Here is a 23,176-nt window from a genome sequence, read left to right on the forward strand (position 1 = left end):
AAACACAGATTTCTGTTTTGAAGAAACCATCAGATGAAATTTCACAAGCCCAAACAAAGACTATAATAACATTAACTGTAGTCTTTCAAAATGTCTTCACTAATTATTGATTTTTTTAAAAATGATCCCTGATGGGTTAAATAATATAAATGTCCCTAAAGCTGAATCTATCAACAGACTGGATAATATTAACGCAGCATATCACAACCGTGGTTCTAATCTAACAGACAACACTGAGACTCTGTGCAGGCTGAAAGATAGACAATTTAATGGTCAGTGTGGAGCCATTATATACAGCACAACAGATGTCACAAATTCCTTCCCACTTTAGATACCGGTATTTCTATACATGGTATGAAGAATCACATTACCTTTACTCTTGTAAAGGTAATGTCACACCTCTATTTGAGGAACACTTCATCATTGTACTGTCAACTGAGGCCATACATTATACTTTTGTGATACCTCATATAACGTGTTTCTCTTCAAATATAGTCATATCTTCTCAGAATAAATTGTAGTCTGCTAACAGCAAAATCATCTCTACAAGATGTAACCAAACTGAACGTATTCACAGAAATTTGTACTATCAATTTTACATTAGGGGGAGAAAAATGCAACAAATCAGGTAATGAATTATTTTTCTACTCCTGTGAGTCCAATTCATTCTCTTTCATTCAGTGCAATCGGGCCACAAATATTTTAATTGTATTCTAAATGGCTTTATTCTTAGAATGATTTTCTTTACATTGTCAACAGGAACATGAAGAAACTGATGATTCTGCTCAGGTAAGGATAAAACACATTTTCCAGGGATACTGTTGTTTTGTTTTTACCTCTATTATTTAACAATGTGCAATAGAATTACTGATGTGTCATGACAAAAATCACCATCATATGTGACTTTATTAATAGTGGACTGATGGACTCCACTTCCTGAGGTTTTGTCACACTCATCCTAGCTTTGATGATATCTGTTTCAATGAGTCTGATATTTCATCTTCAGGTTTTGGCCAACAGTAACACAACTGATAAAGGTAAGGTCTAAAGTATCTTATGTATGATTTATGGTGAATCTGCTTTTGTAGCAATAATGTACTGCTTTGACAAATCTACTATTTGTATGTTTTAATATTGAAAGAGGCAAAAAGCTCCTTTTGTTTTTTTAATGAAAAAAATAAGGGAAAAGAAAGAGAGAGACTCAGGTGGAGAGATGTCCATCACCACCAAAGACACGACGACAGGACTCCACATGTCCTGTGGTCCTGTCCACCACACGTCCATATGCAGGTTTGTATGTCACAATCAGAACAATAAAAATCACCAGAGCACCACAATAGACTGGAATAGTGATGACGTGTTGTTGCAGGCCAACCCGGAAGTAGCTTCGCCAGATGTTCGAACGAGAATTCTCCTGTGGGATTTTTGCATTGGATTTTGGATCACTGCAGAAAATAGGCTCTGTGGCAAACGTTTCTGATGCATAGCTGTTTTCTTCAGCAGGATAATCTTTACAGATGAACACCATTTATATGAAGTTTATTAAAGTGTTAATGCAGTTGGAGGGAGTAAAAAGCTACAAGCAAACTACACCGTGGTCGGTTGATTTTGATGTCACAACTGTTAAGCTTCATCGATCTAATCAGCAATTTTGACAAGCTAGCGAGACCGTAGCTTAATAAGTTGTTTATTAACCTAATATTTGGAAGAGAACTGAAAAACATGAAAAACACAGGGCAGCACAAGTATTAATATTAGTTTCTGCCAAGTGTAGTTCTCATTTCCATGTCCAGCACTGACACTGTTTGACGAACAAATGTACATGCACAAACCTGACTAACAAGACCAACAGGCCCATGTTAGTCTTAAAATGAGGTGTGGTCAGACACAGTGTTTGGGCTTTGCTATGGATGCCAAATATTTTGTTTTGTACCATTCAGTAAATATGTTAACTGTAGTTTTTTTTTTGTTTATTAGCTTCCTTTTCCATCTGTGTTTGCTGCTTTGTTGGTACTCTCTGAATTATCCTTAATTGACATTTAAAAGAAAGGCTATCTCACACTTTTCATTTTCCTCTTGTTTTGTTTAACAAGGCACCTAATTAATACAGGTGTTTTTTTTGTCTTTGTTGTCATGTTGTTTTTCATGTTTCTTTGTCTTTTTATTTCTCCAACAGAAAGATTTGAGGTGTCTAAAGTGGGAACAATCATGGAAGATGTTCATAACAAAATACTCGAAGGAGAAAAAACAGAGCTCAATGATTTTCTAGAGTAAGAAAAAAAAGAAATATCAAATATTTGCTTATGTGTCACAAAAAAATAACGACTGGCCCTCGGAGCTGGTTTTCATTTTTGTACTTTATGGTGTTACATGTCAGAAAGTTTCATAAAAAGAGAACACACTCATTCATCAGTGCAGATAAAGGTATTGCATTGTATTTATTGCATCTTCTAGTGCTACAATGTATCCTTTAATTTATTGTACTATCTATATTCTCCTGTGCAGACTATCCTCATATCTGCATATTACAATGACGTGTGCCTTTGAAAAAATACTATTGACTTTAGTTTTGGAAATTTCGTCATTGAAACATGAAGCCAATACAGAAGTGTAAAATCCTGCCGTTCATTCGCAGAAAAACAACGTTTACAGGATAAATAAACATGTTTAAAGCCTGGTACAAATAAATGACATAGGTCTGATTAGTTTTGGCTCTAAGCCTGCCGTTAGGTTAACTGACAGTTAGCCTGAGACAGCATTAGCAACATGGCGGCAGCTGCTGATGAGTCTCCAGAACCCCCCTGCTGTAACAGATGGATGATGTCACTCAGACATTGTCCATCAATATTTACAGTCCATGGTTTGAAGTCAGGGAGTGTACAAGCCGGGGTCCTCCCCCAGGAAATGGTTCAAGTCGAACCTTTTTACTGTATTTGGTGCTATTAATGTGCAGCAGTTTGTCATTATTTTACTTTGATAATAAACATCTGGCTTTGACTTCCTGCATGAAATTCACATGTGGCAGCTGTGGCTGAGTGGTAGTGTTGGTTATTTCTCAAACAGATGTGTGTGAATAGGATTCATATTTATATGGTACTCTATTATGTTGTAATTATAGCATGATCCAATGGTGCATAATTGAAAGCAAGAAGGCAGATCCCTTAACATTTGACACCTTTAAAGTAATATTTTTATTTGAATGAACACATTTGAATTCTTGTACAGCAGGGAACAAATCAGGGACTTGGAGACAGAAAAGAAGGAGCTGGTTGGAGTCTTTGGAAGACCAGGGGCTGGAAAAAGCTCTTTAATAAATGTTATCGTTGGAGAGAAGGATCTCTTACCTTCAGGAAGTGTCAGTGCTTGTACCACAGTCATCATTTATGTGGAGGCTAACAAGCAGAACCAGAAGTACGAGGCAGAGATTGAATTCATCACAAAAGAGGTAAAATAGGATGAACATGAACGTATCCTTTAAAGTTTAATCCATAGTCTTTATAAATCATGTATATTGTTGAATGCACTGCTTGATTCTATACAAATAAACTCAGAAGATTATTATTTTACTTTTTAGGAATTGAAGCAGGAGTTGTGGTTCCTGTTGACTTTCATCCTGAATGTGAAAGACTGCAAAGAGGAAGATGCTGATGACTATGATGACTATTATGACGCTGTTGAAATGATGACAGCGCTGTATGGAGAAGAGTGGGGAAAAAACCCTTCTGTGGATCATCTCATAAACGACAAACATTTCAGAGAAATTCCAGAATTTATCGCTTCGAAGACGAAAATCTTGACCTGTGAATCAGTAAGAAAGAGAATAAATCTACAGTATCAGTCTTATGTGCAATATCTTTTGTGTTTTGAAATGTATGACATTTAAATCTCAGACAATAGTGATATCTGGTATTTACATACTGCCTCACTGTTTTGTGGGGCCTAATTTTTGGGAAGTTCAAAAAATGTTGATGTAAATTTAGTAACTCAATAAAGGACTTTAGGAGAGATTGATCTTAATACTTAACGTCTACAACTCTATATGAAATTAGAAATACTTTAATCAATCCCCAGGGACATATTCAGTAATTTGGTTTCCTTTATTGGAAAGTTTTGGCCTCGGCCGATTAGTTTATAGATTGTTTGTGTAACTGCTTGTCAAAAATCAGCCTGTTCTCTTCATGGTGCATTTAAATAAATCTGTAATCTTGTTTTTGTTGCGACAGGCTAAAGAGCTGTCTGCAAGACTTGTGAAATACACAAGAAGCAGATCAGAGGACGGAGCAGGAAAAGACATAAAGAAATGGTTTTGGCCTCTGGTGAAGTGTGTGACTGTCAGGGTGCCAAATAATGACCTTCTTCAGAATGTCACACTTGTTGATCTACCTGGAAATGGGGACCGCAACAAGGGCAGACAAAAGATGTGGAAAAAGGTAAATAATTGTCAATAAATAATTTAAATGCATCACTTTATGATGTCTTAAGTTTCACATTATTTTATTACAAAACACTTATATTGATTTCATTGAAATGCATTTCAGTATTATTATTGCCTTATGTTCACGATTAACTTGGATTATCCGTCTAGGTTATTCAAAGCTGTTCCACTGTTTGGATCGTGGCTGACATCAACAGAGCAGCATCAGAGAAAGAACCATGGGAGATTCTGCAGAGTGCCAGCAGCATTATGGGAAATGGTGGCCAATGTCAGAGGATTCACTTCATCTGCACCAAGTCTGATGTTATTAGAAATTTGTAAGTGATTTTTTTTTTTAAACAATACATTTAAAGGTAGACACTGTGGTGTGTCAGTGTCTACTGTGATGTATTTATTTAAAATCAAATAAATATTTCTATACTTTGTTCATATTTACTTTCTCTTTTTTCCTCCTGAGAGGAAAGAAAAGCACCTCATATTGAAGAAGTTGGAGATCGACTTTTCAGGGCTTCTATAATGTATGAGGTACTGCCTGATACTGATCTCTACACACAGTTCAGAAGATGGTGTTCGTGCTGCCATATTTAAGAGGAACATGCAAGCCAAGGATGAAGTGATGAACAAGTTCAGGAAACTAAAGAGGGTTCAGGTGAATTGTGAAATTTCAGAAAATGTAAAGTAAAGGTCTCTTTTAAATGCAATCCTGACCTTAATGTATTGATTATTCATGCAGACACAGTTCAGTGGTGACTGTTTCAAAGTGTTCACGGTGAGCTCCAAAGAGTTTCTGAAGGAAAAAACACTCAGTCCAGAAGAAACTGGTAGGTGAAGCCCATGGATGACTTTGTGAATAAAATATTTTTCTGTTACATGTGAGAAGTTTCTCTGGATATAATTATGTAAGCTGTCTGTTCTTTTAATTTTATAGAAGTCCCCAAACTACAGGAGTTTCTCCAAGAACTGAATGACGTTCAGTCAGAGACACTGAAGTATGTGTCAGGAGCATATGGGCTTCTTTCCCTCATTCAAGGTGCCGGCTGCAGAGAAGTGGTAAGATCAAATAACAAAGTAGGTGTGTGGTAAAAACTGTTGGCTACTGTCTACATTAGACTGTCACTTTTTTTTGGTCTATTTATATTAAATATTGACACTTCACGTTCTAACTAACAAATGTTCCATTAATTAAAAGACAAAGGAAATATGTGAATAAAATACTAAAGTAATTAAAGCTGAATACTGTAAAAGTATAGTTTTATTTTTTTAAAACATTTTTTCTCTTTGATTATAGGCTGGCGTGAAAGAAAATGTGTGTCGAGACCTTGAAAATAACTTGGAACTGGCAGTAAGTAAAGTCTCTGGCACCATGGAAGAGTCCTACAGGACTTTTACAACATGCCTCGAGGAGGGTGTTGAAGAATCCAAAAGTTCATGGGAAAACGTCTTAAAGTCCTTCTTGTATTCCGTATGTATTTTAATTTGTTATTCCTTCCTTATTCATTCCTTTACCCAAACAATTGAGTTTTCACTTGACATTTAAAAGTTAATCATCGAAGGAAATGTTTGTTTGTTTTTTTGTTTTAGAATAAAGTAACAGGAAGTGCCTTTCACATGAGACTGAATTCCTTTGGCCGAAACAACGGCGTTTACAAACCAAGAAAAGGGAAACAACTAAACCTAAATGAGAAATTAGCTTCAAAGCTGATGGAGAGCATTGATGAGGAATTTAGAAAGACCTTCCCGTAAGAAGTTACTAAATGAGGAAAAGATAATACCTCTTCAAATGGCGAATATAATAAAAAATATTATAAAGACGTGTGCAATGGTTATTTAAAGTCATTTAAATCAATAACACAATAAATACTGATATACTTGTTAACATGTTTCAGAAATGAATCAACATGTGAACCATTTCACGGGGCCATCAGTTCCTTTTCACTCGGCACAAAGACTCTGGTTGAAAAGTACAAAGATGTGCAGCTGCAACTGGAATTTCTCAGGACAGAGGTAAGAGACAGTGATGGAAACGTCTTATCTGATTGTTTTGTTTGAAGCTTATTATGCTTCAAACAAAACTAGACTTTTTTAAATATATGAATTGTCTATGTAGAACACCATCAATTAGGTAAATGGTAGTTTGCAGATATACACGTTTGTATTTTCTATTGTCTGTTGCAGGAAGAAAAAATGAAGGCAGAACTCAAAAAAACCATCCAAGAGCGTAAGAAAGAAATCTACTGCAGCCTGACGACAACAATTGAGAAAAACATGGAGGAATGCTATAAAGGTAAACTTTGAAATATTAAATAAAATCAAATAAATGTCATTAATGTGCATTTATAACCATTTTCTGTTTCACTGTAGAAGCAAATGAATGTAAAGGCAAAGGCTCTCTGAAGTCCATGAGGGAGATCATTGAGAAGCATGTTTATGCAAAGAAGGACGTCATGTTTGAGGAGGCGAGAGATGTGATGATTTCAAATCTGCGAAAACTAATGGTTTGTCATATTTCACAGTTCATCGTGAGGCACCTAATATAGTATTAGATAGTAACATGTGTTTTGTTACACACATTATTCTTCATGATGTTATGTAATTCACTTGAATGGTTTTCCATATAAAAGTTGAATGTGCATCGTTCTGAAGTTCTTTGAGACTTCAGTTAAACAACTTCTTTTAAATATAAAGACGAACACACAAAAGCTTTTCGTCTATCGATTACTTTTCTGCTTTCTGAGCAGCCCAGAAAATACAAATTTAAACCTTTGATTAATGTATGATCCAGTAAATCCTAAAAAAAAAAGTATGTTGGTTATTGGTGTTAAATATATTTATTTAGAATGACATCCAGAAGACACTGAGGAAAACGATGCTGAGGTCAATCGAGCTCTCACTGAAGACAGATGATCAATCAGTGCCAGGTAAAGTGAATGTTTTCTAAGTAACATTTGTTTTCAGGGATAGTGTTGAAGCACTGGAAATCGCTCCTGGTCTCAAGAATTCATATTTTAAATCAATATCTGTCAAGATTCAGCTTTGACTATTTTTCAAGTTTTTTATTGTGATTAGAAGGGAAATGCCAAATCAGGCTGCTGTGGTGAAATCCACCCACATTTGTTATGGTTAAACTTTACACCAATTTATTATGTCATTAATGATGAACTACTACTAGTTCTCAGCACTGGGCGCATTCAGAATCCAGTGCTCTTATCTTAAAAAGACTTGTTCATTTCAGAAGACAAACGGTTTTTTTTAATATACCGTAAATTCCGGACTATTGAGCGCACCTGGATATAAGCCGCACCGGCTAAAAATAAGTAAAAAAAAATATTTGTACATATATAAGCCGCACTTGATTATAAGCCGCAGGTGTCCACGTTATAACAGAGCTACTTGCACAGAAAGACGTGACATAAAAACATTTGTTTAACTTTTAATTAAATGCGTACTGTAACGGTTCATGTTGTAAAGTCAGTAGTTGATAATGTGTTCATAATTCCGATTATGTGGAGAGTCAGTGAACGCACCAGTGAGAACGTGTTGAGCGGCTGTATGAGAGAACGCTGGGTGAGAGAGTTGGATTGTTACGGCAAGTTATGTGTTGTTCTCTGCTGTAAACCGCGTGGTCACGGCCGACAGTGACCGGGTTATTATAAGCTGTTATTTGAACACTCTCGTCGTCCTTTAACGTCCGGACGGACGCTACAGTACTACCCGTAACATCCGCAAATACGAAGCCTAGTGGAAATCCTTTATCAAACAGTGTCTGTAACACAGCTGAAGAAAAAGATTACCGTAATACATTTCACAAGAAAAAGTCCATCCATTCACTGCCTCAGAATGACTTCATTACTCACTTCTTCAGTCTCTGTTGTCGCTGTCAGTGTCATCTTAACGTACAGCAGCTCTGTTAGCTTCTTTGACAGCCAGCTCGATCGCCTTTAACTTGAAAGCTGCATCATATGTATTTCTCCGTGTGTTTTCCATGATGAGGGTGCGTGCATGAAGCGCAAAATGACTGATATTAAGATCCGATGTGACGAGGACAAATGTTTTTGCGGCAGAAGCTCATTGTCCCCCAAGAAAAATCCATAAATAAGCCGCACCGGAGTAGAAGCCGCAGTGCTCGAAGTGTGAGAAAAAAGTAGCGGCTTATAGTCCGGAATTTACGGTAATTATTTCCTTAGTTTATCATTTAATTTATTAGAAAATAAACACAAAAAGAGATTTGATTTCTTGATATTGTGGCTTTAACACAGGAAGTGACTTGTCTACTTAGCTGTGCTGCACACCAAAGTGCTTAAAGGTGTAAAGACATGTTTTCAGTGCTCACAGTTTAACTTTTGTTTCTTAGACGTCAAAGAGGACAAAATACTAAAAAGACCTGACGAAAAATCCACATGAAGGATCACCAGTCAGGTAAATCATGTTTAAAAGTAGATAATGATCTGATCTTAAACTGTAAAAATTACTTCACTTATTTTTTTAGCATTTGCTAACAATGCTTCTATCCACACCAGTGCTGATCAACCCGGCCCGTCAACTGCACAGGTAAGTTTAAGTTAAACTCATGATTAAAAGTTAAAATTCTGGTAGACAATGAAATGGTAACATGAAAGTCATCAGTAGAATATCACAAGTGTTCTGTTTAACTCTCTTGTGGTTATTTCAGGATTACTCGATGAAGAGAAACAGCTGAGGCCTGTTTAACCACTGAGGGTCCCACTGAGAACATGGAGAAGTAAAACGAGGCTTCTGGATCTGGTCTCAACCTTTTCATCAGATGTTTATTTCTGCTGTCTTTGAGTGATGTGTTTTCGTGTTTGAGTTTTTTTGATGTGAGTTAAATACATAGAGATTCTAGAGTAGTGATAGGACAGTTTTCCTTTTGATTGATCGTGGGCCTCAGGCCAGAAATAGTGATGGGTTTTGGTGGGATCGGGGATTATGTGTTTTTCATGTTAATGGTTTCTTTTTTGACCTTTTAGCCTTTATTAGAAAGGACAGCTAAGAGAGACGGGAAACAGGAAGAGAGTTAGAGGATGACATGCAGCAGAGGGCCGAGTCAGATTCAGTCCCCACAGCCTCTGCTGAGGAATATAACCTCTGTACATGAGGCGTGACAGAACTGTAACCGACCTCTTTTTCAGCAAGACATCAACTTATTTAATAGCTTTTTTATACTCTAAAAATATGTGGGAATGATTTTGTGTGTTTTTATTTTATGAATCTAGAAGTGGATGATTTGATTTAAACCCTGCCCTTTCATTGATTATTATATTTCTTATTAAATCTTCAACCAAAATCAAAGAATTTAGATTTAAGTGGTTTCAAGGGATGATCTTTCTTTTTTCTAGTAATAGTTAAGGACAGAACACTTTTTAGTGCAACAGAAACTTTTAACTTTGTGATTATAAAAAATATTCAAGTTCATTTTATTTTCAGAAAAAATTTTCTGGTTTCCTGATATTAACTGTACTGTACAATGTTTGTTCTGTTTTAAAGTCTTGATAATGAATTCATTATGGTGCATCATGCAATAAAACTCAATCAATTGTAAATGCTGTTTGTCTTTATTGTGAATTTGGTATAAAAGTGCTGCAGCTGCCAAAACATTTCTATTCAACCAAATGTGCTGTAAATCCGTGAAGTCAGCTCTCGTGTCTCCTCGATCCTCTCTCCTCCGTTCACGATCCTCAACATGGCGGGTCTGGAACTACTTCCGGTTCGGCAGAGGTCTGAGGAGATTGCTTTATAAGGGAACCGGAACGTACCTCCTAACTTTGGTTTGTTCGTTTTTTCATCAGTCCCAGAGGTTGGGGGTCTGTTTCTTTCATCAGCCATCTCAACATGATGTGCTTCGTAAAAAAACATTTCACTCGTGTAAAGTTTAAGTTTTGGTCATTTGTATTTGCTGAATGTTCACTATTAACGTATTCATTATATGCAGCATGTTCATTCCTTTTGCAGCTCCACGTCTCCATTATATTTGTTTTCAACCTTTTTTTTAAGTTGCATGTCTACAGATTTTGCTGCCTGTTTTGACCTTTACAGAGTGTTTGCGCATTTGTCGTGAATTTTTCTGTTTGAATAAAGATCTGAAAGCAAAGTCTTTTGTCTCTGAGTATTTTATTACATAGAGTAACTTTCTGCAGAAAGGGGTATCATACAAAGTCACATCAAGTGAGTGCCTCGCAGAATCCCGGACAATCCCGTTTGCGCTGAAGCTTTATAGTCTTAAACTAGAGTTGTACATTTGCATAAAATGTTTCATTGCATCTCTGTGATTGGTCTTCTATTATATTCTGAGATACCATCCCTGTCTAGTCTGCCCTGCAACGATGACTTCATGAGTTGTTTTCTGAATCAAAACTGGAGTTGTTTGAATAAAAAGGAGTCAAGGTTGTTGATGAAAACAGGGAGTCGAAGTATGTTGAGAACAGTCATGTTGTGAAACCAGAATAAGACCCAAGCGCGAGACCAAGGAACAGATGAACAATAACAATTTATTATAAACGGGGGTAGTGACACTAGTGACAATAATGAGCAAGAGTCCAAGGTCCAAGGTGAGTAGTGCAGACAACAATCCAGGTGACGATCCAACAACCCTAATCCAGCACGCGTGAGGTGAATCCAAAGTGAACACGATGAGACGACAGGACACGAGGGGGCAGGTAGGTCTCGACTGGGAGCTACCGAGGAGAGAACACGAAGAGGGTAAGTACAAGCAAATCACGAGGAACAGCAAAATACAAGGAAGCCTGATTGCGAGGTATGATACCACGGAGGGTTGACAATAATCTGGCGCCGGCTGCATGTGGAGAGCCGGTTTAAGAACAGGAGTTGATGAGTCGTGGGATGAGTGACACCTGGGTGCGCAGCTGAAACAAATGGTAATCAAGGGGAAGGGGAGCACACAGGAGGAGAAGACAAACAGGGAAACTAACAACAAAAGTGCACACAATAACAAAACCCAAATCATAACAAGTCAAAGTTCACTCATCTGCTGTATCTCATTATAAAGCAGCTGTGAAACGGTTACATTTTGTGCAGACAGTATCAAATTGTATTTTTCCACTGCACTTTTTGTCCATTGTATTAAAGTAACTTAATGTTTCCCTGACATCAGTTTCTGTTCTGACAAATTGGAGTTCCAATAGAGTTTCTGAACAAAAATCAACAAGCAAATTTCAGACTCTTAAAAATAACCTTCTCTGCATACTTAGTGTTTGCTTCTCATGAAGTCGAAGCATTTTCTTTATTACTTTGTAATATTACACTTTCCTGACGTCAGGCAACCACACACAAACCTACTGCAGTAAACCTGTGTAGAAGGTGACTCATCGTATTTGCCTAATGTTTTGTTGGAGCAATCTTTTATCCTGAGTTTAACTTTTGGGTGTGTTGTTTAGTGAGTTAATACTAGTGATACTTTGAACCAGAAATTAAAAAATGTTCTCGCACATGTCAAGCACTATATTTTTTTAATTCATGAAGATAAATAATTGAGTACACACATCAGAGTGGTTGTTGCTCTTGGTTTTAGATTGTGATGGCATTTTTTGTTTTATACAAGAGCTGTTTTGCAGTAAGAACTGCACTGAGGCAGAAACTGTTGGTCTGCTTTGTGAACATATAATGCAGGTGTGGTTCATCATAACAGATCTACGTTACAGCAACAAAGACACTCCTATAAAACCTGTTTATGAGTTATATTTACATACAGCTGGTGGATATAAGTTAATTGTTGACTGCACAACCCTTTCAAACGTTTCATTAAAGTCAATGAGAAGAACATCCCAGCCCAAATCACTTTGGACTTTAAACACTACATCTACCATTTAATCAAGTTTATAGAGGTATGAATCAAAATGTTCAAACTTTAAAACTCAGACAAAGAATCCTACTGTCCCCAGTTAACCCTTTCACTGCTAGATGTTATTATTGTGTACAAAAGAAAACATGATCCGTTGTCTCTTCAGAGTTTCAGCTTCACGTATCAAAAACAACCTGTATGATTCACTCTGACACATGCCTGTTATCTTTGCAATTAATTAAACACATTAATTAAAATACAGACCTTTAGTTAAGTTTAAATTTGGGTCCATTTATAGAAACATCCAACTTTTGTCCTTCACTTTTGTCTGATAGCTGCAGAAAACAGCAATGGCTCCAGAGAAGAAATGTGGAAATGGAGTGAGAAATATATGATTTACTGTGTGTGTCTGACAACAAGGGAGAAAAGTAAACTCATCTAGTCATGATGGTTAAAGAAAAAAGGTTGTGATTATTATTATTTAAAGTTTCTTTGTGAAAGAAAGAAAATACAAATTCATTAAAAAAAGAAACTTTAAATCCACTTGTGACGTGTGATTGTGAACAAACAAGTTCATGTGGAAGTAAAAGTGCTGATGGCAAGAAGGCGGGGCAGACAGAGAGATTGTGGATTTAAAGTTGAATGAAACATCGCTTCCATTTACAGGAAGAGGAAAATACTGAAAGTGATTTAAGTGTCAGGTCATGTAACCTTTTGTGGTATTTGACAAGACTGAAGTGATGGAGGTTTAATGACTGCTTCAGATGTTTTTGTTTTTTTACTTAATCATCTGAGAGTATTGATACAGCCATCTGTGGAGATTTCTGGACTTGTGTTAAGGATCGTCTACAGACTCCAAAGGAATTGTAAGTAAAGTGGCGTTACATAAGATGAGAAAGGAAAAGAGATGTCATTTGTTTTAAAAAGTTACGAATAGAAAGTTTATGCATAAATTAAAAAGGTCCTTTATAAGTAATTTTCATCAAACTTAAATTTAGCTGAAAGATTTTAGAGGAATTGTGAAATGTTGTAAACTATATTTATTACAATTTCATGTCGATTCTTTCATATATTAAATTGGAAAGTAACATCTTTACTACAATTTAAATGCATTTTCATTTCTACAGTGATTACTTTACAGTTGCTGTTTCCTGTCATGGATGATTTTGTTCAAAGAAAATTAACTGAATGGGGTCTCAGCGAGTGGATAGAAAAATTTCAAGGTGAAGTATTACCATTCTTTTTGATGGTCACAGCATTTCCCACCAATACTGAAACATTCAATCATATGCAATTAATAGACAATCTTACGCACTCTTACATCTCTCCATTAATGCATGTCCCTGGGGGATTAATAAAGAACATTGATCGTTAATTTTACCAAAGGTCAAGTAAGTCAAATGCTTAGAATTTGCAACCCTCGCTAATAAAACAAAAAAATGTGCTGTAATACGGCTCAGCAATACTCGCAACTTACACTGGACAGAATTTCAGCATTTCACACAATGTTTTGGTTTTGCTTGACTAAGGTCTTCTGAATTGTTTTCCTAATAACAGATCAAGGCGTTGATGAGGAAAGTTTTTACTGTCTCGAGGATAATCACATCAATAACTTGATCACAAAAGTTGGACCAGGGGCAAAATTCAAGAAGAGACTCAAGTCTCTGAAGGTAATACTCTAAATTGTATTAATAATTTCTCTCAAAAATGTATCTTCACTTACTATGAATTTTTATATTTTCCCTTTGACATTAGGCAGAGAAAAATGCAACAAATCAGGTAATAAATGTATTTTTGTTCCCCAAAATGATTTAAAATGTATGATAAAATATTACTTTGCTTTGGAGTGATGATTTTCTTAACATTGTCAACAGGAACATGAAGAAACTGATGATTCTGCTCAGGTAAGGATAAAACACATTTTCCAGGGATACTGTTGTTATGTTTTTACCTCTATTATTTAACAATGTGCAATAGAATTACTGATGTGTCCTGACAAAAATCACCATCATATTTGACTTAATTAATAGTGGACTGATGGACTCCACTTCCTGAGGTTTTGTCACACTCGAGCTTGGATGATATCTGTTTCAATGAGTCTGATATTTCATCTTCAGGTTTTGGCAAACAGTAACACAACTGATAAAGGTAAGGTCTAAAGTTTCCTATGTATGATTTATGGTGAATCTACTTTTGTAGCAATAATGTACTGCTGTGACAAATCTACTATTTGTATGTTTTAATATTGAAAGAGGTAAAAAGCTCTTTTTGTTTTTCAATGAAAAAAATAAGGGAAAAGAAAGATGGAGACTCAGGTGGAGAGATGTCCATCACCACCAAAGACACGACGACAGGACTCCACATGTCCTGTGGTCCTGTCCACCACACGTCCATGTGCAGGTATATATGTTATAATGATAGCAATTACAACCACCAGAACACCACAATAGACTGGAATAGTGATGATGTATTTTTGTAGGCCAACCCGTACGTAGCTTCGCCATGGGTTCGAACGAGAATTCTCCTATGGGATTTTTGTATTGGATTTTGGATCACTGCAGAAAATAGGCTCTGTGGCAAACGTTTCTGATGCATAGCTGTTTTCTTCAGCAGGATAATCCTTACAGATGAACACCATGTATATGAAGTTTATTAAAGCGTTAATGCAGTTGGAGGGAGTAAAAAGCTACAAGCAAACTACACCGTGGTCGGTTGATTTTGATGTCACAACCGTTAAGCTTCATCGATCTAATCAGCAGTTTTGACAAGCTAGCGAGACCGTAGCTTAATAAGTTGTTTATGAACCTAATATTTGGAAGAGAACTGAAAAACATGAAAAACACAGGGCAGCACAAGTATTAATATTAGTTTCTACCAAGTGTAGTTCTCATTTGCATGTCCAGCACGGACACTGTTTGACTAACAAATGTACATTAACAAACCTGATTAACAAGACCAACAGGCCCATGTTAGTCTTAAAATGAGGTGTGGTCAGGCACAGTGTTTGGGCTTTGCTATGGATGCCAAATATTTTGTTTTGTACCATTCAGTAAACATGTTTACTGTAGTTTTTTCAATATTGAATTAGCTTCCTTTTCCATCTTATGTTTGCTGCTTTGTTGGTACTCTCTGAATTATCCTTAATTGACATTTAAGAGAAAGGCTATCTCTTTTCTTTTCCTGTTTTGTTTAACATGGCACCTAATTAATACACGTTTCTTTGTCTTTTTATTTCCCCAACAGAAAGAATCGAGGTGTCTAAAGTGAGAACCATCATGGAACGTGTTCGTAACAAAATACTCGAAGGAGAAAAAACAAAGCTCAATGCTTTTCTAGAGTAAGAAAAAAAAGAAATATATCAAATATTTGCTTATGTGTCACCAAAAAATAATGACTGGCCCTCGGAGCTGGTTTTCATATTTGCACTTTATGGCGTTACATGTCAGAAAGTTTCATAAAAAGAGAACACACTCATTTATCAGCGCAGATAAAGGTATTGCATTGTATTTATTGCATCTTCTAGTGCTACAATAAATCCTTTAACACGATAATTTATTGTACTATTTATACTCTCCTGTGCAGACTATTCTCATATCTGCACTTTTTAATCTCGTGTGCCTCTGACAAGTCAAAAAAAAAATACTATTGACTAACCCTAACCCTAACCCTTAGTTTTAGAAAATTGTTTTCCTTGTCAACAGACAAAACATATATATATTCATAGTTTTGAATCAAGCAGCAACCTACGTCATTGAAAAATGAAGCCAATACGGAAGTGTAAAATCCTGCCGTTCATTCGCAGAAAAACAATGTTTACAGGATAAATAAACATGTTTAAAGCCTGGTACAAATAAATGACATAGGTCTGATTAGTTTTTACACACACTGTATGGGGGTGAATTTTTATTTAACTGCTCTGATTTAATTTTAAAAATGATTTGTTATCCATAGATTGGTGTGTAGCTGAGACGATTGACAGGTGGGCCTGATGTAACACTTTGTAAAGAGGCTTAAAACTCGCCTCAGTTTTGGCTCTAAGCCTGCCGTTAGGTTAACTGACAGTTAGCCTGAGACAGCATTAACAACATGGCGGCAGCTGCAGATGAGTCTCCAGAACCCCCTGCTGTAACAGATGGATGATGTCACTCAGACATTGTCCATCAATATTTACAGTCCATGGTTTGAAGTCAGGGAGTGTACAAGCCGGGGTCCTCCCCCAGGAAATGGTTCGGGTCGAACCTTTTTACTCTATTTGGTGCTATTGATGTGCAACAGTTTGTCATTATTTTGCTTTGATAATGAACATCTGGCTTTGAATTCACATGTGGCAGCTGTGGCTCAGTGGTAGTGTTGGTCATCTCTCAAACAGATGTGTGTGAATAGGATTCATATTTATATGGTACTCTATCATGTCCTGATAATAACATGATCCAATGGTGCATAATTGAAAGCGAGAAGGCAGATCCCTTAACATTTGACACCTTTAAATTAATGTTTATATTTGAATGAACACATTTGAACTCTTGTACAACAGAGAAAAGATCAGGGACTTAAAGACAGAAAAGAAGGAGCTGGTTGGAGTCTTTGGAAGAACAGGGGCTGGAAAAAGCTCTTTAATAAATGCTATCGTTGGAGAGAAGGATCTCTTACCTTCAGATACTGTCAGTGCTTGTACCACAGTCATCATTAAGGTGGAGGCTAACAAGCAGAACCAGAAGTACGAGGCAGAGATTGAATTCATCACAAAAGAGGTAAAATAAGATGAACATGAACGTATCCTTTAATCCAAAGTCTTTATAAATCATGTACAGTATAACTAAAAATGAAACAAGAATATCATTTTATTTTTTAGGAATTGAAGCAGGAGTTGTGGTTCTTGTTGACCTTCATCCTGAATGAGAAAGAGAAAGGTACCGATGATTACGATGACGCTGATGAAATGATGTCAGCGCTGTATGGAGAAGAGTGGGAAAAAAACCCTTCTGTGGATTATCTCATCAACGACAAACATTTCAGAAAAATTCCAGCATTTATCGCTTCGAAGAAGAAAATCTTGACCTGTGAATCAGTAAGAAAGAGGATAAATCTACAGCATCAGTCTTGTGTGCAATATCTTTTGTGTTTTGAAATGTATAACATTTAAATCTCAGACCGATAGTGATATCTGGTATTTACATACTGCCTCACTGTTTAAGTTTTGCTTAATTTTGGGCAAGTTGCAAAAATGTTGACTTAAACTCAGTAAATCAATAAAGGACTTTAGGAGAGATTGATCTTAATACTTAACATCTACAGCTCTATATCAAATTAAAAATACTTTAATCAATCCCCAGGGACATATTCAGTAATTTGGTTTCCTTTATTGGAAAGTTTTGGCCTCGGCCGATTAGTTTATAGATTGTTTGTGTAACTGCTTGTAAAAAATCAGCCTGTTCTCTTTATGGTGCATTTAAATAAATGTGTAATCTTGTTTTTGTTGTGTCAGGCTAAAGAGCTGTCTGCAAGACTTGTGAAATACACAAGAAGCAGATCAGAGGACGGAGCAGGAAAAGACATAAAGAAATGGTTTTGGCCTCTGGTGAAGTGTGTGACTGTCAGGGTGCCAAATAATGACCTTCTTCAGAATGTCACACTTGTTGATCTTCCTGGAAATGGGGACCGCAACAAGGGCAGAGATAAGATGTGGAAAGAGGTAAATAATTGTCAATAAATAATTTAAATGCATCACTTTATGATGTCTTAAGTTTAACATTATTTTATTACAAAACAATTATATTGATTTCATTGAAATGCATTTCAGCATTATCATTGCCTTGTGTTCACAATTAACTTGAATTATCCGTCTAGGTTGTTCAAAGCTGTTCCACTGTTTGGATCGTGGCTGACATCAACAGAGCAGCATCAGAGAAAGAACCATGGGAGATACTGCAGAGTGCCAGCAGCATTATGGGAAATGGTGGCCAATGTCAGAGGATTCACTTCGTCTGCACCAAGTCTGATGTTATTGGAAATTCGTAAGTGATTTTCTTTTTTAAACAATATATTTAAAGGTAGACACTGTGGTGTGTCAGTGTCTACTGTGATGTATTTATTTATGATCAAATTAATATTTCTATACTTTGTTCATATATACTTTCTCTTTTTTCATCCTGAGAGGAAACAAAAGCACCTCATATTAAAGAAGTTGGAGATCGACTTTTCAGGGCTTCTATAATGTATGAGGTACTGCCTGATACTGATCTCTACACACAGTTCAGAAGATGGTGATCGTGCTGCCATATTCAAGAGGAACATGCGAGCCAAGGATCAAGTGATGAACAAGTTCAGGAAACTACAGGGGGTTCAGGTGAGTTGTGACATTTCAGAAAATGTAAAGTAAAGGTCTCTTTTAAATGCAATCCTGACCTTAATGTATTCATTATTCATGCAGACACAGTTCAGTGGTGACTGTTTCAAAGTGTTCACGGTGAGCTCCAAAGAGTTTCTGAAGAAAAAAACACTCAGACCAGAAGAAACTGGTAGGTGGAGCCCATGGATGACTTTGTGAATAAAATATTTTTCTGTTACATGTGAGGAGTTTCTCTGGATATAATTATGTAAGCTGTCTGTTCTTTTAATTTTATAGAAGTCCCCAAACTACAGGAGTTTCTCCAAGAACTGAATGACGTTCAGTCAGAGACACTGAAGTATGTGTCAGGAGCATATGGGCTTCTTTCCCTCATTCAAGGTGCCGGCTGCAGAGAAGCGGTAAGATCAAATAACAAAGTTTAGGTGTGTGGTAAAAACGGTCGGCTGCTGTCTACATAAGACTGTCACTTTATTTTGGTCTATTTATATTAAATATTGACACTTAACGTTATAACTAACAAATGTTCCATTAATTAAAAGACAAAGGAAATATGTGAATAAAATACTGAAGAAATTATAGCTGTATACTGTAAAAGTATAGTTTTATTTTTTAAAAACATTTTTTCTCTTTGATTATAGGCTGGCGTAAAAGAAAATATGTGTCGAGACCTTGAAAATAACTTGGAACTGGCAGTAAGTAAAGTCTCGAACACCATGGAAGAGTCCTCTAGGACTTTTACAACGTGCCTCAAGGAGGGTGTTGAAGAATCCAAAAGTTCATGGGAAAACGTCTTAAAGAAGTTCTTGTATCCCGTATGTGTTTTCATTTGTTATTCCTTTACCCAAACAATTGATTTTTCACTTGACATTTAAAAGTTAATCATCAAAGGAAACGTTTGTTTATGTTTGTTTTTTCTTAGAATAAAGTAAAAGGAAGTGCTTTTCACAGGACATTGAAGTCCATTGTCGGAAACAACGGCGTCTACAAACCAAGAAAAGGGAAACAACTAAACCTCAATGAGAAATTAGCTTCAAAGCTGATGGAGAGCATCGATGAGGAATTTAGAAAGACCTTCCTGTAAGAAGTTACTAAATGAGGAAAAGATAATACCTCTTCAAATGGCAAATATAATTATAATATAAAGATGTGTGCAATGGTTATTTAAAGTCATTTAAATCTATTAACACAATAAGTACATGAATCCAATTCTTCAATTTGAACGTTTGTCAATATTTGATCAATGAAAGATTTACTTTGTTTCAGAAATGAATCAAAATGTGAACCATTCAACGGGGCCATCAGTTCCTTTTCACTCGGCACAAAGACTCTGGCTGAAAAGTACAAAGGTGTGCAGCTGCAACTGGAATTTCTCAGGACAGAGGTAAGAGACAGTGATGGTAACGTCTCATCTAATAGTTTTGTTTGAAGCTGTTTGTCAAAGTAAAGGAGACTTAAGAACGGGGTGAGCAAGTCAACCAAAACACTTTACCCTGTTAAAGCCTTTATCATTGATATTCATTGATCATGTTGACCACCATCAATAAGGTCCATGTTAGTATTTCAGATATAGTACATTTGACTGTTTTTCATCTTCTGTTGTAGGAAGAAAAAATAAAAGCAAAACTCGACAAAACCATCCGAGAGCGTAAGAAAGAAATCTACAACAGCCTGATGACATCAATCGAGGAAAACATGCAGAAGTGTTATGATGGTAAGATGTTGTTATATGAAACTTGACACCAAATCAAAACAAATAAATGTCATTAATGTGCATTTATAACCATTTTCTGTTTCACTGTAGATGCAAAACAATGTAGAGGTGACGGCTATCTGAATGCTACGAGGAGGATCATTGAGAAGCATGTTTATGCAAAGAAGGACGTCATGTTTGTGGAGGCTAAAAATGTGATGATTTCAAATCTGCGAAAACTAATGGTTTGTCATATTTCACAGTTCATCGTGAGGCACCTAATATAGTATTAGATAGTAAAATGTGTTTTGTTACACACATTATTCTTAATGAAGTCATGTAATTCACTTGAATGGTTTTCCATATAAAAGTTGAATGTGCATCATTCTGAAGTTCTTTGAGACTTCAGTTAAACAACTTCTATTAAATATAAAGGCGAACTCACAAAAGCTTTTTGTCTATCGATTACTTTTCTGCTTTTTGAGCAGCCCAGAAAACACAAATTTAAACCTTTGATTAATGTATGATCCAGTAAATCCTAAAAAAAAGTATGTTGCTTATTGGTGTTAAATATATTTTATTTAGAATGACATCCAGAAGACACTGAGGGAAACGATGCTGAGGTCAATCGAGCTCTCACTGAAGACAGATGATCAATCAGTGCCAGGTAAAGTCAATGTTTTCGAAGTAACATTTGTTTTCAGACAAACACCAGTGAAGGGATTTTCCCACTTGGCAGCTCATAAGTTTTCATGGTTTTGGAGTTGTGGGATAATGTTGAAGGACTGGAAATCGCTCCTGGTCTCAAGGCCGGTCTCAAGAATTCTGATTTTAAATCAATATCTGTCAAGATTCAGCTTTGACTATTTTTCCAAGTTTCACTGTGATTAGAAGGAAATGCTCCTATCTAAAAGAACATTGACGCTTTTTATACATAATTTGATATTTATCCTCCACTTAACCTTCCTGGTGTCACAGTCTCGGTGAGAGACATGCCTGCTGCACAATATGTAGATTTTTTATTTATGATTTTTATTGATGTTTATGGTCTTGGTCTTGTCTCTGTCTGGCGCTGCCTTTGTCTTGGTCTTGACTGGTCTCTGTCTCTCTCAGTGTCTCTCCCTTGTCTCGGTTAGAGATGGATTGCTCTTTCTCAGCTGTTCAGGTCATGATAACATGGCTATCTCACTTTCTCTCCGATCAAAATCATTTAGGGCTGCTGTGGTGGTGAAATCCACCCACATTTGTTATGGCGAAACGTTACACCAATTTATTTTCAAGAATTTTGTTCAGTCTGTCATTAATGATAAACTATTACTAGTTCTCAGCACTGAGCGCATTCAGAATACGGTGCTCTTGTCATGAAACATTTTTTTTATTTCAGAAGACATAAGGAATTATTAACTTAATTCCTTAGTTTATCCTTTAATTTATTAGAAAATAAACACAAAAAGACATTTGATTTCTTGATATTGTGGCTTTATCACACGAAGTGACTTGTCTACTTAGCTGTGCTGCACACCAAAGTGCTCAAAGGTGTAAAGACATGTTTTCAGTGCTTACAGTTTAACTTTTGTTTCTTAGACGTCAGAGAGGACTTTGAAATGGTGTCAAAATACTACGAAGACCTGAAGAAAAAAGGCATACGACTTTCAGTGGGTGCCAAAGGGCACCAAACTGAAATGTTGTTGCTTTAACACAGGAAGTGCACACCAACGTTTAAAGACATTTTTTCCAAGGTTGAAGTTTAATTTTTTGTTATTTAGATGTCAAAGAGGAGCTTGAGACGGTGACAAAATACTATAAAGACCTGAAGAAAATCCCACATAAAGAAACATCACTAGTAAGGTAAAACATGTTTAAAAGTAGATCATGATCTGATTTTAAACTGTAAAATATGTAACGTATTTTTGTAGCATTTGCTAACAATGCTTCTATTCACACCAGTGCTGATCAACCCGGCCCGTCGGCTGCACAGGTAAGTTTAAGTTAAACTCCTGATTAACAGTTAACATTCTGGTAGACAATGAAATGGTAACATGAAAGTCATCAGTAGAATCTCACAAGCGTTCTGTTTAACTCTCTTGTTGATATTTCAGAGGGGATCATGTGTTTGCTGTTCTGGCTCCAAATCTGCCTCAGCACTTTAAACAGGCCTCTTCTCTTCTCCTTGGCCTTTGACACTTCGTAAGACATCAATTTTATTTTTTTATTTCTTTTACTGCGTACCTTGACTCAGGTTTTATGCCTTTTAATTTATTTTGTATAAACTTTTTTTTTAATCTCATGTGAGCTGTTATGTATTTTATTTTACTGTACAGCACTTTGGTCATTTGTGGTGGTTTTAAAGTGCTGAACAAATAAAGTTGGATTGCATTTCAGGTTTACTGGATGCAGAGAAACAGCTGAGGCCTGTTTAACCACTGAGGGTCCCACTGAGAACATGGAGAAGTAAAACGAGGCTTCTGGATCTGGTCTCAACCTTTTCATCAGATGTTTATTTCTGCTGTCTTTCAGTGATGTGTTAACATGTTGAGTTTGTTTGATGTGTTTCATACATAGATATTTTAGAGTAGTGATAGGACAGTTTTACTTTGATTAATTGTGAGCCTCAGGCCAGAAATAGTGATGGGTGGTGGTGGGCTGCCAGGAGGGGATGTTGTTTTTTTTATGTTGGTATTTTTTTTTTTTTTTTGACCTTTTTGCCTTTATTAGAAAGGACAACTGAAGAGAGACGGGAAACAGGAAGAGAGTTAGAGGATGACATGCAGCAGAGGGCTGAGTCAGATTCAGTCCCCACAGCCTCTGCTGAGGAATATAACCTCTGTGCATGAGGCGAGACAGAACTGTAACCGACCTCTTTTTCAGCAAGACATCAACTGATTTAAT

General features: G+C 36.3%; 3 protein-coding genes and 1 long non-coding RNA gene across 4 annotated transcripts in view; all 4 read left to right on the forward strand.

Annotated features, from left to right (window-relative positions):
* LOC306837650 (nuclear GTPase SLIP-GC-like) overlaps positions 1-23,176 on the forward strand; it is a 76,448-nt gene that overhangs the window by 1,716 nt on the left and 51,556 nt on the right. The window contains exons 3-4 of the mRNA XM_079365392.1: positions 13,806-13,918; positions 14,123-14,152. Of these exons, the coding sequence (XP_079221518.1) occupies positions 13,806-13,918; positions 14,123-14,152 (143 nt within the window). The remainder of the gene's footprint in view (positions 1-13,805; positions 13,919-14,122; positions 14,153-23,176) is intronic.
* LOC306837637 lies at positions 399-1,041 on the forward strand. The gene is made up of 3 exons (XR_013780986.1): positions 399-628; positions 760-789; positions 1,007-1,041. It is a non-coding gene; the product is annotated as an uncharacterized lncRNA (long non-coding RNA).
* Positions 1,871-6,730, forward strand: LOC306837651 (nuclear GTPase SLIP-GC-like; the record flags this gene model as incomplete). Its single annotated transcript, XM_079365393.1, has 13 exons — positions 1,871-1,880; positions 2,177-2,270; positions 3,229-3,445; positions 3,575-3,808; positions 4,224-4,430; positions 4,586-4,752; positions 4,991-5,084; positions 5,169-5,256; positions 5,364-5,485; positions 5,724-5,897; positions 6,017-6,174; positions 6,322-6,439; positions 6,611-6,730. 13 exons carry the CDS (start codon positions 1,871-1,873, stop codon positions 6,728-6,730), a joined length of 1,803 nt encoding a protein of 600 aa, XP_079221519.1.
* Positions 14,552-22,468, forward strand: LOC306837652 (nuclear GTPase SLIP-GC-like; the record flags this gene model as incomplete). The annotated part of the gene is made up of 18 exons (XM_079365394.1): positions 14,552-14,648; positions 15,492-15,585; positions 16,783-16,999; positions 17,101-17,316; positions 17,734-17,940; positions 18,096-18,262; positions 18,501-18,594; positions 18,679-18,766; positions 18,874-18,995; positions 19,236-19,409; positions 19,517-19,674; positions 19,861-19,978; positions 20,200-20,308; positions 20,399-20,532; positions 20,873-20,954; positions 21,872-21,942; positions 22,204-22,265; positions 22,387-22,468. 18 exons carry the CDS (start codon positions 14,552-14,554, stop codon positions 22,466-22,468), a joined length of 2,292 nt encoding a protein of 763 aa, XP_079221520.1.

The sequence above is a fragment of the Symphodus melops genome (genome assembly GCF_947650265.1).
Source record: "Symphodus melops genome assembly, chromosome: 17".
NCBI lineage: Eukaryota > Metazoa > Chordata > Actinopteri > Labriformes > Labridae > Symphodus > Symphodus melops.